The 19,369-nt window shown below is 35.8% G+C and overlaps 1 protein-coding gene across 9 annotated transcripts in view; it reads left to right on the top strand.

Annotated features, from left to right (window-relative positions):
• The window catches only part of ncam1a (neural cell adhesion molecule 1a), a 297,217-nt gene that overhangs the window by 228,785 nt on the left and 49,063 nt on the right, over nucleotides 1–19,369 (top strand). For all 9 annotated transcript variants that reach the window (XM_051092300.1, XM_051092302.1, XM_051092301.1 and 6 more), the window contains 5 exons: nucleotides 3,123–3,273; nucleotides 5,644–5,828; nucleotides 7,892–7,988; nucleotides 9,416–9,583; nucleotides 15,527–15,652. In XM_051092300.1, the coding sequence (XP_050948257.1) occupies nucleotides 3,123–3,273; nucleotides 5,644–5,828; nucleotides 7,892–7,988; nucleotides 9,416–9,583; nucleotides 15,527–15,652 (727 nt within the window). The remainder of the gene's footprint in view (nucleotides 1–3,122; nucleotides 3,274–5,643; nucleotides 5,829–7,891; nucleotides 7,989–9,415; nucleotides 9,584–15,526; nucleotides 15,653–19,369) is intronic.

Below are 19,369 nucleotides of genomic sequence, written 5' to 3' on the forward strand. Positions count from 1 at the left end.
CTTATTGTTAATATGAAGGTGTGACAGCTGTTCTTGTTCTCTCTAAATGTCCTTCTGTAATGGGTATCCATGTGAATATTGTGGCCGGTGGCTTCGGCGCTGGAGTGGAGGAGCAACTTGTATTTGTTAACTGAGTAATATGGTGTCAGCTGGCATGACTAATAAATCTATTTAAACGTGTCATGGAAGAGGCTGCACTCTCTGATTAACATGGGTCACATTATGCAAGTCAGATTCGCTCAGTCAATTAATTTTCTTGTAAATTACATGAGTGTCATTAATCTGTGGATTTCCATTTGATTTCTTCTTTTGAAGTCGAAACCACATGTGTCTGTCACTAACGTATGGGTAACATATGGAGAGTTGACGCAAAAGCTTTTTCAGTTCCATTCACAAGGTGCTTGGTTGTAAATGTGTAACCAATTAAATTAGAAACTAAATAAAGATTGTATAATTTATAATTATTATAAATATGCAATAATAAATAAATAATATATGCAAAAATATTGCATATTTTGCCTTAAGGTGAAAACTAAAATCTCACAAAATGTTAAGATGCATTCAGTTCCATCAAGGACACATTTCTTGATTAAATGAATATTGTTTGAGAGATCTACATTTTTATTCTTGTGGTGCAAAAGAAATCAACAGACTCCAAATAAAAGGTGAAACTTTCTTTTTGTTTTTTATATATAAAATAATTATCATATTATTATAAGTCAAAAGTTTACATACACCTTGCAGAATCTTCAAAATGTTCATTATTTTACCAAAATAAGAGGGATCATATAAAAAGCATGTTAAATTTTACTTAGTACTGACCTGAATAAGATGTCACATAAAAGATGTTTACATATAGTCCACACGAGAAAATATTAGTTGAATTTATTAAAATGTCCCTGTTCAAAAGTTTACATACACTTGATTCTTAATAGTGTGTTGTTACCACAGATGTTTGTTTGTTTTTTTTGATAATGATAGTTGTTCATGAGTCTCTTGTTTGTCCTAAACAGGTAAAGTGCCTGCTGTTCTTCAGAAAAATCCTTTAAGTCCCACAAATTATTTCGTTTTTCAGCATTTTTGTGTATTTGAACCCTTTCCAACAATGACTGTATGATTTTGCAATCCATCTTTCACACTGAGGACAACTGAGGGACTCGTATGCAACTATTACAGAAGGTTTAAATGCTCACTGATGCTCCAGAAGGAAAACCGATGCATTAAGAGCCGGGGGTGTAAACTTTTGAATAGAATGAAGATGTGTACATTTTTCTTTTTTTGCCTAAGTATCATATTTCCCTTCAGCCCTTCATAAGCTACAGAAGATGCTTACATGTTTCCCAGAAGACAAAATAAGATAAATCTACCCTGATGTTCAAATTCCAAAAGTTTTCACCCCCAGCTCTTAATGCATTATATTTCCTTCTGGCGCATCAGTGAATGTTTGAACCTTCTGTAATAGTTGCATATGAGTCCCTCAGTTGTCCTCAGCGTAAAAAGATGGATCTTAGAATCAGTCAGTCATTGTTGGAAAGGGTTCAAATACACAAAAATGCTGGAAAAGCAAAGAATTTGTGGGACCTGAAGGATTTTTATGAAGAACAGCGGATAGTTTAACTGTTCAGGACAAACAAGGGACTCATAAACAAATATAACAAAAAATATAAAATATAAAAAAAAAAAAACAGCTGTGGATCATTCAGGTAACAGCACAGTATTAAGAATCAAGCATATGTAAACTTTTGAATAGGGTTGTTTTTATAAATTCAACTATTATTTTCTCTTGTGGACTATATGTAAACATCATTTATGTGAAATATCTTATTTAGGTCAGTAGTAAATAAAAAATACCATTCATTTTGTATGATCCCTCTTATTTTGGTAAAATAATTCACATTTTGGCAGATTCTGCAAGGTATATGTAAACTTTTGACTTTAGTTGGAAGCTGTGCATCGCTCCGTCTTTTCATTTTCTTGTCAATTACATGAGTGTCTTTAATATGTGAGTTTCATTTGATTTATTCTTTTGAAAATTACCAAGTCTAGCATCACATCAGAGAGTTAACACATAACGTGTCCATGAACTTTTTTCCAGTCTCATTCATAAGGTACCAATTAAATACAGAACCAATACGTTTGACTTTAATGTAATAATGTATTATTGTAAAAATCGACTAATGAATAGAGAATATTTAAATATATAAAAACTGAGAGCTCACATAATGTTAAGATTTATTAACTTGCAATTAGACATGGTGAAGGCCACATTTCTTAATTAAATGAACACCGCTTGAGAGATCTCCATTTTAACCTTGTGGTTAAAACAGGACAACTTCAAATAAAAGACAAAACCTTCTCCTTATTTATTGTATACAAGAAATATTAGATTTTTTGACCCTGTGTTTTGTTGGTTAAGAATTAACAATAAAAATGTCAAACATTTTCCATTTTTTCATGAGAAAACAAGAATTTTATTTGTGGTGTCTAACAGCTTCAGTAGGTCCTTTAACTTCATTTCCTTTTTAATTTTTTGTTTTTACTTCATTTTAAAATGGTCATGTGATGCGGCAAATGAACTTTGAAAAGTACATTCCATGTGGTTTCTTAATTAGCATTAGGTCATTAGGCTGCATGTTTAAGAAGAATAGAAGAATTACCAAAATGCTGTAGAAAATAGTCTACGGCACAGTTTTTGAACTTCCCAAAAGTATTTCATGTCCGCCGCAAATGTGTAATCACGGGTTAATGATACGAATATGCTCCATACGGAAGCTGATCTGAAGGGCCTTTTTAGTTGCTTTTGAAAACTAGTGAAACTAGCAAGAAAACTAGCAAGAAATGCTTTGAAATGCAAACAACACAGCACAGTGATGAAAAACACGCCGGCTTTTCATTGTAACAGCTGGAACTAGGATTGATTGCTGAATTCAAAGCCCCTCCAACCATAGGATCTTAGATCACCATAGTAACCAGAGATGGGCAGCAGAGTAAATGCAGTACAAGCTAAATTTTCATTTAAGTACCCACTTGTTCCTCTAGCACTGCTTTTTAGGTTTAACTTCGACTAATATACTTGTATTTTGCATATCTCTTTCTTACTCTCTCTCTTTCTCTTTTTCTAGAGTCTGGATGGGAACGTGATCGTGCGCAGCGATGCCCGTGTGTCCTCTCTAACTCTGAAATACGTGCAGTTCACCGATGCCGGCCAGTACCTCTGCACTGCCCGCAACTCCATTGGTCAGGACATCCAGAGCATGTACCTGGAAGTGCGCTGTAAGCTAAACCACAAACTTCTCTCTTTGTCCTTTGTAGGTTATTTGTCTCGTTGTGTTCAGGGCAAATGTGTCAGAGTTCAGTGAAGTGGACAGATTGTGATTTCTCAATGTTCCTTTTGATCTTTGTCAGCTACTAGACTTTGCTGGCTAATAAAACACCAGTAAATGAATGCTGGAACCAAAAATAGGACCACCATGGTCTTAAAGGGATAGTTTACCCAAAAATGAAAATTACCGCATGATTTCCTCACCCTCAAGCCATCCTAAGTGTACATGACTTTCTTCTTTCAGACGAAAACAACTGGAGTTATATTAAAAAAAAATTCTGACTCTTATAATGCCAGTGAATGGGCGTTAAGACTTTGAAGTCCAATAAAGTGCATCAATCTATCATAAAAAGTGCTCCACATGACTCCAGGGGTGTTTAAAACTTTATAAACCGTAATCTCTAGCTTCCGCTAACTGCGGAAGTGCAGTGGAGAGAGCGAAACAAAACACCAGGCACAAATTAGACGTACAAAATGAGGATTTGTCAAGAAGAATGTTGGAGGACTTCGTTATAAGCCAAGAGGAGACTGGTTTTCCTTTGCTGTAAACAAAACTTGGTTCTCGCAAGACTAGCATATTCATTTTACATCCTACATCATCCGCTGGAACGCCACTCTCTTGTGTATGTGCGTACAACAATTAGCAGAAGCTAGAAATTCCAGTTTATAAAGTTTTAAATATGCATTTTTTTTACACAAACACATTGATTTGCTTTAGAAGGGCTTTATTAACCTCCTGAAGTCATGTGAAGCACTTTGTATGATGGATGGATGTACTTTTTTGGACTTTTTCAAGACATTTTTTTAATATAACTCCAACTGTATTTGTCTGAAAGAAGAAAGTCATATATACCTAGGATGGCTTGAGGGTGAGTAAATCCTGGGGTGATTTTCATTTTTGGGTGAAGTATCCCTTTAAATAACTTAATCAAGACTTTCTTGTTTGCCAGAAACTAGAGCAGCCAAACCAGCCTAGACCAGCAGGGAATGGGATGTTTTGTATTGACAGATACAGTATATAGCAAAATATTCGATTTAACAACAAAAATGATTTGTGAAGGAATTGGTGGTTTGAGGGCGATTTGAGTATATGTCTGCTTGAAACACATTAAACTTGCTTTCTACCAAAAACTGTGTTTTATAGCTTTTGGGCTTATTTCTTACATTCAGAGCTCTTCATATGAAATGAAATACTGCCATCTTCACATCCTTAAACTCAATTTTGAGAGCAAATGCTTATTTTATCAGATTATGTTTACTGCAGTTGGCTGAGTGCACTTTTGTGCCATTTGCCAGGTAGGGAATTACAGTAAAGCTAGCTTTAAAGTTATTTTCATCTGCTTGTGGATTTTTAAGCATTCCCACAATCTAATTCAGAAAAGTGGGAGGGAGTGAGGCTTGAAGTGCAATGAAAGTCTAATTGGATTAATTTTTCTTGCCCTAAAAATCTTCTCCCGTTCCTGAGATAGCATCACAATGTGCAATTGATAGAAATTGTGTGGAAATGCAGTTTGCCACAGCCCGGCTTGTGAGTAATCAGCTTCTTGGTTGAGTGCACGGAGCGTTTCGCAGTAATTAGCGATAAGAAAAGGTGCTTTGTCTGCTTCAAATGATCCTAGATGAGATTGTTCACTCCCGTGCTCAGACACTCTCGTTCTGTTTTGCATGACTGTACATTTCTTTTATTTCCCACCTTTTACTTCAAGTTTACATTAAAATGCATTTTCTTCTTTCGCTTGGTTGTTTACGTGTTGTTTTACTGAAAAAGAGATCAGCCTCAGAGTAAAAAAGTTTTAGGCTGGCAGCCAGTTGGAAAGACTGTTTATTCTAGAATCAGTAAACATCTTCATGCAGAGTTTTTCGTTTACTTACATCAACAAGGTAAGAACGTGTTCTCCTAAAATCGCACATGAAACCATGAATCATTTCATGCCTTAAATTTGCCAATATTAATTTCAGCTACTGCTGTGATAAGACTGGCCGTTTCATCCAAAAGAGAGACATTATGTTTTGGGGTGCTGACATTATCTCAGCAGCCTGTGGTCCCGAGATAGCGATAAGATTTGAGTGGATATGTCTTATCAGCCTTATGGGAAATGTGATGACTCAACTGCATGTATCAATCCTGGAGTGAAAGGTCTGGTTAGCTGAAGTGAACATCAGGGGGTAACAATCACAACAGACAATAGAGCAGATATCAGAAATTGCAATTCTGAAAAATAGTATGCTAGCTGGAAGCCATTGTATTTTTTGCCCCAAGGTCTATCTCTGAAACAGTCCATGTGTTGGTTGCACTTGGCTGACACTGTGTATAATTACAGATGCTCCGAAGATCCAAGGCCCTGCGGCGGTGTTCACCTGGGAGGGTAATCCGGCTAACATCACCTGCGAGGCCCTCGCTCACCCAGCCGCCTCCGTTTTGTGGTTTCGTGATGGCCTGCTGCTGCCTAGCGCTAATACCACCAACGTCAAGATCTACAACACTCCTGCTGCCAGCTTCCTGGAGGTACGGCATCACCGCTCCAACCCATCAGCTTTTAGATGCCCCCTCATTAAAGTTTCAACACTAAAGATGTGTTTGACACTAATAATTGCTTTCTGGGCTCATTTTCAGTATACTTCAGCACTCTGTAGCGTTTGATATTAAATCATAGCAATAGCGGCTGTCGATACTGAATTTAGAAACACAGTAATAACTGTTTTTTCTTTCCAGTAACCTGTGTTCTGAGTTTATGTACAAAATAGAGCTGAACACACATCTACCCAGCCTTCAGAGTCTCCAAGTGCTGAGAATATAATGAATTGTTTTTGTGTTGGAGAATAATTAATGTTGTTTCAGTTCTATATTCGCTTGATTTTTGATTTAGTTTTCACATTACTGACTGATAACATTAATTACAATAATTTGCTTTCTGTATAACAACGCATTGTAAATGACCTGCATGGAGCATATTGTTTTTGTAGTCTTGCAAAGCACAGTTTTTAACATCTAAAATTTTATGCAAAAGTTTGGGAACCCCTTGCAGAATCTGTGAAAATGTGAATAATTTTAACAAAATAAGACAGATCATACAAAATGCATGTTATTTTTTATTTAGTACTATCCTGAATAAGATATTTTACATAAAAGATGTTTACATATAGTCCACAAGACAAAAAAAATAACTGGAATTATTAAAATAACCCCCTGCAAAAGTTTGGGAACCCTTGGTTCTTAATACTGTGTGTGGTTACCTGGATGATCTGGGGTTTTTTTTGTTTTGTGATGGTTGTTCATGAGTCCCTTGTTTGTTCTGAACAGTTAAACTGGGCACTGTTCTTCAGAAAAGTCTTCCAGGTCCTGCAAATTCTTCAGTTTTCCTGCATCTTTTGCATATTTGAACCCTTTCCAGCAGTGACTGTATGATTTTGAGATCCATCTTTTCACACTGAGAACAACTGAGGGACTATTAAAAAAGATTCGAACATTCACTGATGCTCCAGAAGGAAACATGATGCATTAAGAGCTGGGGGTGAAAACTTTTGGAATTGTAAGACCAAGGTAAATTGTACTTAATTCTTATTTTCTTCTGTTGCTTCCGAAGGGCAGTACTAATTGGGAAAAAATTATATTTTAACAAAATAAGAAAAATTTGGACTTCTTTATCCTGTTCAAAAGTTTTCACCCCCCAGTTTTAATGCATTGTGTTTAAAATATCTTACTCAGGACAGTACTAAATTAAAAACAAATAACATGCATTATATATGATCTCTCTTACTATTATTTACATTTTCACAGATTCTGCAAGGTGTTCCAAAACTTTTGCATAAAACTGTATATACAGAAAATATTACATTTTGTGAAATTTTGGTTCAATCAAAAATGACACAAATTAAGGTATTTTTGATGAAATCTGAGAGCTTTTTGACCCTGCATAGACAGCAACGCAACTGACATGTTCAAGGCCCAGAAAGGTAGGAAGGAAAGGTAAAGTCGTTTTGTTTTTGTTTCAGTTGCATTGCTGTCTATGCAGGAACAGAAAGCTTTCGGATTTCATCAAAAATATCTCAATTTGTGTCTTACAAGTTTGGAATGCCTTTTATAATATTTACTGGTTTTAAACATTAACACACTAATTTAATGTTAACTCAGAGTTACACTTTCAAAATGACATAAATCAGCAATATTATTACACACTCCCACAGCTCTTGCATATGATGTCATCACTTGTGGGCAGGGCTGTGTCTCTTGGTTCTCAGTGAGGGGGCTTTAAATATGTGGTTCACCATTGCATGAGAGATTGCTTTTTGACTGCTCTGTGAAGCTTGAAATGTTCTCTGTCACTGTCCCTGTTCCCATGGCACATTTTACTAAGCTGTTGAAGCTAATGGAGACAGTAAGCGTCCATTCTTTCTCTCGCTCCCTGTCATTCAATAAATATCGAGCGAGGTGAATGCCAGCGGTGCAGAATAGGAGGTCACTGCCATTGCCATGGCAATGAGCTTCCCTTAACCAGCTAATGTCTGTGTCATGCTAGCTAGGTCAAAAGAGAGGCGGTGCCTTGACGTGGCTTTTTTTGTCTCTGACAGGTCACTCCAGAGTCCCAGAACGACTTTGGCAGTTACAACTGTACGGCTACGAATGTCATCGGCACAGAGTCAAAGGAATTCATTTTGGTCCAAGCAGGTTTGTAAATGTTCAATTAGCTTTACACAAATCAATCACAAATTGTCATTCTAAAGGTTCTAATTAGCTGTTCACACATCCTCACAAAGGGTGTTGTAACATAGACAAACCGCTTCTAAAACCCCCCCTGGTACCAATTCATAATCCAGCAGGTATGCAGAAGGTAAATCTCCCTCAGACAGAGATGTTTTAGCTTCAGATCAGAGCCTGCGCTCGTATTTTTTAGGCTGAGACTCTTGGGTAATAAAAACAGCAGGGTATAATTTTCAGGCTGCAGATTCGACGGTTAAATGCGACACTGACTCTGATATTTTTGGTGCTCTGTAAAGTGGGGCAGATGTGAAATGGTGTGGAAGGCAGTGAGGTGATTATTTAGTCTCAATGCGATGAGGCGGTGCAGGAGTGACGCTTCTTTTCTACCTCACAGGCTTTAGAGCCACCACACTTTTTATTGTGTGATAAAGTCTCATTCCTCTAACAGCGAGTTTTACTGAGTAAGTGTGTTCTGTGAGGGAAGGTGTGTCATTTTATATATATTTACGAATATATTTCCCCCCCGAGGGTGTTGCTAGTAAACGTTTTAGTAACAAAAACATATTTTTAATCACAGTTCTGACTATTTTTTTGCTACTGTGTCTTTAAGACTGCTATAAAAAAAAACACTTTTTTTTCATTGTGTGCTGTGGGATTGCTGTTTGCATCCAATACTTTTTATAGATCACGCTTCCTTTGAAAACAGCTTCTTTGCAAAGCTTTCATTAAATTCTAACAGGATTACAAAAACAGTCCACACTGAAACGTTAGTTTCAAATTGTTTAGATCTTAATAAGGACTTAAACGATCAGGAAGCTGGTCACAAATATATATCAGATTTGTGGTTGTAATTTTGGGATCCCTCGGGAGGGTATGCAGAGTGGAAAATAGACTCAGGGCCAGCTCACGTTTTGGCAAACTTAGCCACATTTAAAGGAGAATGCGCCTCTGGTGGCAAAAAACAGAATTGCAGACTGTTTGGAGGAATGTTTGAAAACAATAATTTTCACATGAATGTATCTGTCTGATGTTCAAAGGTTGGGGAAGGTTAAAACAAGCCGCTTTAGGAGCATTGTTCTAGCTTTTTTGTTTTCATAGTACATCAAACTCTTTCATCTCAGAAGTTCAAGGAAAATTTGATTCCTTATGATATGACCACTTTAAACAATATCTTGGTTTGTCTGAAAAATATTTAACTCGTGCTTCAGGGAAAAACTGTACTGGCCAGTGCAATAACAGTTCCCTTGGTGAACCATTCCCCAAGCCCATAACAATTTTTCATTGTTTCAGTTTGTCTATTGCTTCACTCACATTTTTGTGGTGCCCTGCATGTGTGCGCAGAGCAGTACGCCAGTGTGTGTATAAGTATGTGTGTGTGTGTGTGTGTTTTCTAGATGTGCCTTCGGCCCCCTCTATCGAGCGTGTGGAGCCGTATTCCAGCACAGCGATGGTGGAGTTTGATGAGCCTGCCTCCAGTGGAGGAGTGCCTATTCTCAAGTACAAGGCTGAATGGAGGATAGCAGGCCAAGACTGGACTGACAGAGAGTACGAGGCTGAGGATGGTAAGTATCCAACACACACACACACTGTAATAACATTTATTCAGAACTGGAAGCAGCGAAGAGAGAAAATAAGATAAATGAGGCTTTTGGGAGGCTATAAAAGCTTTTCCTCATTTGTGTGAAGGTCATGCTCTTGTTTTTATAGCATTGTTTTATACAGAAAAGACCATAGATACTCAGATGATTGTATTAGAGCAAGGATTTTAACTGAGTTATTTTGTTTTAGCGCAACTGTTTTAAAAAAACACTGTCCTAGAGCGGCGACATTCCAGCAACAAGCAATTTTTCTGTCTTTGCTGAAAGCAAAAATATAAAACCACAGCCAATCAGAACAGTGTGTGTTTGCACAATTTCTCACACACTTGCAACACACTGAGTAGTGTACTCCAGATGGCCCTTTTATGGTTTTCCTTGAGGAACTTGAGGAATTTGTATTAAAGCTTCTTTCCGCCTCAGAGTAAAAAATAAAATGGGTAATTGTCAGATATAAAGTTATGAATACGAAATAGGCACATGCTGAGATATGGAGTCACACTGTGCAATATAAGTTCACAAGTTTGACATGTAAAATCACAATTACGAGTCACTTTTGTGAGATATAAAGTCATATTATGGTATATAAACTCACAAACGAGTAACAATGTCACATTTATGATATATAAAGTCATATTATGGTATATAAACTCACAAATATGAGTAACAAAGTCACAACTGCAAGATATAAAGTCATATTATAGCATATAAAGTCACAGTTATGAGTAACAAAGATAGAAATTTACAGTTATGAGTAACAAAGTGGCAATGGGTACAGTAGGTATAAAGTCTCATTATAAGATATAAATTCACAGCTATGAGTAACAAAGTCACAACTGCAAAGTATGAAGTCATGTTATGGCATGTAAAGTTAGATAGATATTAAGAGAAATTCACAATTATAAGTAAAAAAGCCACAAATATTATGTTACAAATATTATGTTAAATATTACATATTATCAGTAAAAAAGTTGCAATTGTGAAATATACTGTAAATTTACAAAATACAAAGTCACAGTTTTGAGTAACAAAGTCGTAATTGGTACAAAGGCAATGTATAAAGTCATTTTATGGCATATACAGTCAAAATTCTGAGTAACAAAGTCACAATTGAGTAGAAGTCACATGATCAGATAAAGATGCAACAAATTATAAGTAACAAAGTTGCAATTTCTAGATGTAATGTCACATTCTGAGATATAAATTCATAATTATAAGTAACAAAGCTGCAATTTCTAGATAAAAAGTCCCATTATGGAATATGAATTCACATTTAAAACTAACAAAGTTGCAATTTCTAGATATAAAGTCACATGAGATATAAATTCACAATTATAAGTAGCAAAGTCCCAGTTTCTAGATATAAAGTCACATTATGAGATGTAAATTCACAATTATGAGTAGCAAAGTCGCAATTTCTAGATATAAAGTCACATTATGAGATATACATTCACAATTATGAGTAGCAAAGTCGCAATTTCTAGATGTAAAGTCACATTATGAGATATAAATTCACAATTATAAGTGGCAAAGTTGGAATTTGTAGATATAAAATCACATTGAAATATAAATTCACAATTATAAGTAACAAAGCTGCAATTTCTAGATAAAAAAGTCCCATTATGGAATATGAATTCACATTTAAAACTAACAAAGTTGGAATTTCTAGATATAAAGTCACATTATGAGATATAAATTCATAATTATGAGTAGCGAAGTTGCAATTTCTAGATATAAAGTCACATTATGAGATATAAATTCACAATTATGAGTAGCAAAGTCGATATTTCTAGATATAGTCACATTATGAGATATAAATTCACAATTATAAGTAGCAAAGTCCCAATTTCTAGATATAAAGTCACATTATGAGATATAAATTCACAATTATAAGTGGCAAAGTTGCAATTTGTAGATATAAAGTCACATTATGAGATATAAATTCACAATTATAAGTAGCAAAGTCCCAATTTCTAGATATAAAGTCACATTATGAGATATAAATTCACAATTATAAGTGGCAAAGTTGCAATTTGTAGATATAAAGTCACATTGAAAGATAAATTCACAATTATAAGTAACAAAGCTGCAATTTCTAGATAAAAAGTCCCATTATGGAATATGAATTCACATTTAAAATTAACAAAGTTGCAATTTCTAGATATAAAGCCACATTATGAGATATGCATTCACAATTATAAGTAGCAAACACACAATTTCTAGATATGAAGTCACATGAAATATAAATTCACAATTATAAGAGGCAAAGTCGCTATTGCACAGTTACAATCACAATTATGAGTAACAAAGATGCAGTAGTGAGATGTAAATTCACATTGCAAAATACAAAGTCACAATTCAGTTATAAGCAACAGAGTTGCATTTCCTAGATATAGAATCACATTTCTTAATATTACATAAAAAGTTGCAATGACCAAATATTATGTTACATATTGGGATAAAGTTGCAATTAAATTAAAGCTGTAGTAAAGACAAAGCTGCAATTGTGAGATACAGAGTTACAAATTAATTTTAAAGGCTTCCATAGATTTGTCATTTGATAGCAGATGTTTCTTAAATGCCACAGTCAGTCTCTCTGCGGTTTGTCCGTGTTTGAGGAGCTGAATTTTGGTGCAGTGAGGTTTCATTGTGTGCAACTGACAAAATGTAGCTTTGCTTGTCACTGTTGCAGCTGGTTAGGACAGAAATTTTGATTAATGCGGAAGAGCTTTTATTGCTTGTCACTTTGTCGCTTCTCGCCTAGTTAAGATGCTGTAGTACACTTAAAGAAGAAAACAGCAGTGTCTCTGATACACACGGAGCCACCCTCCCGTAGTCAATATAACAACTAAACACTTTCCACAGCTGCTAGCCATTTCAAATTGTGGCAAAATAACCTTCCCCGCTGCCATAAAACTCTTTCATTGGCAATATTGCTTGGCAAGCATGAAATGCGATGCAGAGTTGACCAAAAATAGAATGCGCAAATGCAGGAAAGGGACAGGGTTCACTTGAATGCTAAATAAGAGTGCTCGGAGCAGTTGTCACAGCCTGACATGTGCTCTGTTTGTCTGTGGGTACTGTCTGTCTCTCGGGGTGGCGGGGGGAGAGATGTCAGTTTGCTCACTGCTGACAGCCTGCTCGCTCTGCCAGACCTCCTTGGGACATGCGTCAGAACAAGCCTCACACACACAAACGCAGCCTTTCACCAAGCAGTCTACCAGCCACCTACACACACACAAACCCCTGCTCAGCCAATGGCTTTTTGATCACTCAACCTTTTGTCAGTCGGTCTCTAATGCATTAGATTGGCGTATGATAGGCATGCAGCAGACTCCAACACAAGTTACCGGATTGAACGAGTACAAAAAAATCACGACCAGCAGATTTTTGGTCATTATTGATATATGATTGATGATTGATGTAGGTTTGAACCGGTTCTTTTTAGTGATTCGGTCAAATTACTCACATTTGAGAACATTTGGCATTTCATATTTACAAGTTAAATGAAAACACTGATAAGCAGCAGCAAATGAATATTGAACTAAAGTGCATTTTGCTGTAGCAATATCACACAAGAAAGAGTGCTGTTGTTTTCTAAACAGTACGCTCCCATTTAAAGGTTTGGGGTCAGTAAGATTTATTTTTTAAGAAATTAATTATTTTATTTACCAACGATGCATTAAATTGATCAAACGTTACAGTAAAGACATGCATAATGTTAGAAAAGTTTCAGAGATTCTTTTAAACTCTATATTCATCAAGCAATACTGTAAAAATGTGTCATGGTTTCCACAAAAATATACAGTTTTCAAGAAATGGTTCTTGAGTACCAAATCAGCATAATTAGAATGATTTCTGAAGGATCATGTGACACTGAAGACTGGAGTAATGGCTGCTAAAAATTAAGCTATATATATATATATGTGTGTGTGTGTGTGTGTGTGTGTGTGTGTGTGACCCTGGACCACAAAATCAGGTCTAAGTCGCTGGGGTATATTTGTAGCAATAGCCAAAAATACATTGTATTCCATTTTTTGAAATTAAGATTTATACATAATAATTTATACATAATCTGTAAACTAAATAAATCTGCTTTCCACTGATGAATGGTTTGTTAGGACAGAACAATATTTGGCTCAGATACAACTATAAAACTATATAGATACAACTATTTGAACATCTGGAGTCTGAGGGTGCAGAAAAATCAAAATATTGAGAAAATTGCCTTTAAATTTGTCCAAATGAAGTTCTTAGCAATGAATGTTACTAATCAAAAATGAAGTTTTGATATATTTATGATAGGAAATTTACAAAATATCTTCATGGAACATAATCTTTACTTAATATCCTAATGATTTTTGGCAACAATTTTGACCCGTATGATGTTTTATTAACAAGGTTCGGGATGAGCGCGTCAGATACCTAGCCTAATTATCACAAGAGGAGCTCACTCAAGTTAATCAACTCTACAATTTAAATACAGCTGACTTGCCTCTATCCATCTGATGGTTTATCAGCATCCCACCACCACCCCATCTCCTCACTCCTCACACGAGTTCTCACTACACCTAGGGGGGTTCTCTGGGTTTGGGCCATTCCCGAGCTCGGAGCCCTTCCCTGGACAGCACGCCAAATATGCATTACTATACTCCGGCTAATTATATGTAAGCGTGAACTTGTGAAACAATGTATTTTTGGCTATTGCTACAAATATACCCGTGCTACTTAAGACTGGTTTTGTGGTCCAGGGTAATATTTATATAACATAACATTATTTCACAATATTACTGTTACTGCTGATTTTTTACCATATAAATGCAGCCTTGATGTGCATGAAAGACTTCTTTTAAAACACAGTACCAAAGTTTTGAATACTAGTATAAATTAATATTAAATAATTCACGTTTTATACAAAATTTGACCAGTTGTTTTTTTTTACTTTTGTTCTGCTGAAGAAAATAGTTTCAAACAAACCCAAAGCTGAGTTCTTGGAACAACACAAAGAAATATCAGCACTCTTTTCCAATGAAATTCGACGACAAAAACTAATGGTTGAATAATACAAAAATGAAACGTAAGATGCTGCATGAGGACCTGTGGGAAAAGCTCTCTGAGTGATGACTCTAATTGGAGAATCATTTTTGGATCAAACTAAAATGTATTTTACTACAATCGTGAAACTCAAAATGCTTTACAGGGTCTTCTGGGAAAGCATCCGAGTGATGACTAGGCCCACACGGGATCTGTGCCCAAAGAAATACCCACAAAAAGTCCTGCAGGTTTTCTCAGAATCGGAAACCCATTATTTATAAAGTTTCACTTACCGCTCCTTATTTGTTTCTGTAATATTTTTCTCACTATATCTATATCCATTTTGCACATTTTCCCTTAAAATTTGAATTGTTTTTAATTGTTAAGACAAATTGTAAATAGTTTCAAACAAACCAATTCTCTATAATGCTAAAGGTCATATGCTGCGATAATATGTGACCCTGCACCACAAAACCAGTCATAGGGGTCAATTTTTCAAAATTGAGATTAATACATCATCTGAAAGCTGAGTAAATAAGCTTTCAACAAGCTTTCTATTGATGTATGGTTTGTTATGATAGGAAAATATTCGGCCGAGATACAACTATTTGAATATCTGGAATCCGAGGGTGCCAAAAAATCTTAATATTGAGAAATTTGCCTTTAAAGTTGTCCAAATGAAGTTCATAACGATGCATATTACTAATCAAAAATTAAGTTTTGATATATTTACAGTAGGACATTTACAAAACATCTTCCTGGAACATGATCTTTATGATTTGGGATATGCTTTGTTGAAACCAGACATATTTTATCATCCAATTCCAGGTTTTTATGTCAGATATTTTATTGGAGCTCTAAATCTGTCTAAACCAGGTCTCAACCAGGTCACCATCACTGGGCTGAAGCCAGAGACCGCGTACGAGGTCAAGATATCAGCCATCAACGGCAAGGGTGAAGGAGAAAGCAGCCCTCCTGAGAGCTTTAAAACCCAACCTGTCCGTAAGTGCCTTTCTCTTTCTGTCTTCCTCTCTCAGTCCCTCTTTCAGTCTCTTTTTCATATGACCCTAGTGCTCTCTTTACCCATCAACCCCCCCTCCTCAGTGCAGCAGCAGACCTTACTACCCACAATGCATCCCTGCCCTGGACCCTGCTGGATCTCACTCCCAGGAGATGCATTGCTTGTCCTCTGCGTGTGCTTTTTGTATTTATATGTGGATGTGCGTGTTCATTTAAGTGTGTGTCCGTGTGTTTAAACAATTTCCTGAAGGCCTTCGTGTCACTGCAGCCTCTCACCTCAACAGTGCTTCCCAGTGATGTGGCGCTCCTCCCCGTCCGTACGGCTCTTCTGCCGATGCCAGCATGTGCCAGGCAACAGCTGTGTCTCGTGTCTACTGAGAGCAGTGTGCTCTGTTAAGTGTCGTCCGTGTTGATTGGGCACTCTTCTGTAGAGTAGATGATGAAACCCTCTTTAACCTCAAATCCACGATCAGTTCAGGGTTAGACTCTCAGAAATTGTAATATCAATAATGAGATCTAATCTCCATGAAGCTGGGATATTTTGCATAGATATTTTGCATTTGTACAGCAGCATCATTTGAAGATAATTCCAGATGGGATTTCACATGTTTAACTAGAGCTAGTTTGATTGCTTTTGCTCCAATATACTCTGGGTGTGCGATGAATGTAAGCCTGTTTCTGCCTTAAAATAATAGGGATGTAACAATATCAAAAATTCTTCAAAATGCACTTTGAGAGTTTAAAATTAAAAGCTTCAACCCATGTTCTTAACTAAGAAAACTTAAGTCAGAAAAAGGTCAGTAAATGGACTTGTACCTGAACTTTAAAGGGGACTCAACCCTCTTTTTATTTGTGGTATACTGTCTCAGTCTAAGTTACATTCACACTGGTGTTTTAGGAAGCCAAACTAATTAGAATATCAAATGATTAATCGTGATTAATCGCATACAACATAAAAGTTTGAGTTTGCCTAATATATATGTGTGTACTGTGTGTAATTATTATGTATATATAGATACAAACACATTCATGTATATATTTAAGAAATATTTACAAGTATATGTATTTATTATAATTTTTATATCATTTATACTATATATAAATAAAAATATTTTTTACATAACATCTTTCGCTTAAATATATACATTAATTTGTGTGTATTTATATATGTATAATAATTACACACAGAACACACACACATATATTAGGCAAACTTTTATTTTGTATGTGATTAATCGCGATTAATCGCCTGACAGCCCTAGAATATAGTAATAATAACAACAACAATTTTATATTATTATTATTCCTATGACAGTAATAGCCATATATTATAAAACAACTGACCTGTAAAATAAGTGAAAATGAATATTTCATAGGTATATTATATTTGCTTTACACTACAGTAGGGAAATTACAATACTTCCTTTGTCATTTTCTGTTTCTGAAAATCTGTGATTTTAGCATAATTGCCACTTCAAATCTCAATCATAGCTTTATATATATATATATATATATTTCATAATTGTAGCATTATGACTCAATATCACAATTGCGACTTTCTCATAATTGCAACTTTATATATCAAAAATATGTCATAATTTTGACTTTGGGTCTAAATATATAAGATTATATTTTCATAATTGCAATTTCAAACTCACAATTGCAACTTCATGTGTCACAATGTCACTTTTTTTATTATTTTAAAGGGATAGTTCACCCAAAAGATTACATTTCTGTCATTACTTACCCTCATGCTGTTCCAAACCCGTAACATTTTCGTTCATCTTCTGAACACAAATTAATATATTTTTGATGAAATCCGTGCACTTTCTGTCCCTGCATAGACATCAATGCAACTGACACGTTCAAGGCCCAGAAAGGTAGTAAGAACATTGTTAAAATAGTACATGTGACATCAGTGGTTCGACCTTAATTTTATAAAGCTACGAGAATACTTTTTGTGCGCAAAGAAAACAAAAATAACGACTTTATTTAATCGTTTCTTCTCTTCGGTGTCAGTCTTCGATGCTGGAACTGCTGATACAGGAGCTGGTTCTGCGTAGAACGTCCATCTCTCTTAGTTTTTAGTTGAATAGTCTTATTTTTGTTTTTTTTTGCGCACAAAAAGTATTTTTGCAGCTTCATTAAATTGTGGTTGAACCACTGATGTCACATGGACTATTTTAACAATGTCCTTACTACCTTTCTGGGCCTTGAACGTGGTAGTTGCATTGCTCTCTATGCAGTGTCAGAAAGCTCTCAGATTTAATAAAAAATATCTTAATTTGTGATCTGAAGATAAACAAAGGTCTTACAGGTTTGGAACGACATGAGGGTGAGTAATTAATGACAGAATTTTAATTTTTAAATGAACTATCTCTTTAAGCTTATTTTTTGCTCTTAGGTGGAAACAGGCTTTCACACTGTAGTTATATTAAAGTGAAGCGAGGTGAAATTTGAGATTTGGCTTGCAGTGCTTGATTGACTCTGTGTTGTGGAGCTCTCCACATTATGAAACGTCATCCATATTTATATTTTGTGATGTAGTTTTCAAAATTCCTACAAATCTACTGGTTTAATTACTGCGTGTCACAAGAAGCCGCTGGCTTAGAATGTTCCACTTAGAAAGCAGATTAGAAAAGTCAGTTTGCAAGAAATGTGGGATGAGCAGAAACACAGTTCTAGTTTGATTATTTAATTTCCTTCTGCACTCGCAGGGATTAAGTGACTAAAGTTTAAATTGCAGAAAAAGTCTCATTCCTTGTCACTGTATTAATCCAATTTATTGATCCAATTCTAAAGCACTTTGTAATAACATTACAAAAAAGGAGTTACACAGCAGTAAGCTCGATTCCCATTGGGATACCCAGAAGCTTTACAAAAATGGGGAAAAAGCGACAGTAAAGTAACACAAAACAAGACTTGTTTATTCTTCTATTGGGAGTACAATAGCTGATGGCAGGAGTGAATTGCTCCATTGATGTAAGTCAGAGACAGGCTGACATGAATTCTTATCTTATTTTTCTTCATCTTTGCTTTGGCACCCTGTGTTTTCACAGTCCCCACATTCGCTCTCTCTCCTGCACTCATTTCACGACAGTTAATTGGGTCACCCAGTTTTGCCACTTCGGGACTTAACAAGCCATTCACATAGTATATTCTGGCCAAATGTGAGTCAGCGAGGTGATTTTCTCACCGTTTCATAAGATGAACCCCAAAGTGGCAAGTTGGGATTGGCCTCCATTTTATTCATTCCTGTTCTCATGTTCACTGCTTTTATGGTTCTCATCATGTTTTCCATTTTGTTTTGTTCCACTGGACATCAGGCTCCCCTTTCAAAAGTAAGTGTTCCATCTCTCTGCTCTTCCTTTCGCATTTCTGTTTGTTTTTCCATTTGCTTCCATTTCAGCCATTGCAACACTCCTGCCAAATCTACTAGTAAGCCTTCAGAGAAGATAGTAAAAGCTTGAATAGAAACTTAAATAGTCCATGAAAATGGGATATAGCATGCAGTTTTCTTTCCTGAGTTGTATAAATGGAAGAACTCATCCTTTTTTGAATAGCCAATAGGCTTCACGGTCATGAACCCTGATTGGACCTTGAGAGAAATGGTATTTACAGTTTACTGAAAGGGCACACTCTTCCACAGCATTTGATTGGACAAAAAATGATGAGGAGTATAGATACGGACATGGCTTC

The sequence above is a fragment of the Labeo rohita genome, chromosome 21 (genome assembly GCF_022985175.1).
Source record: "Labeo rohita strain BAU-BD-2019 chromosome 21, IGBB_LRoh.1.0, whole genome shotgun sequence".
Classification (NCBI taxonomy): domain Eukaryota; kingdom Metazoa; phylum Chordata; class Actinopteri; order Cypriniformes; family Cyprinidae; genus Labeo; species Labeo rohita.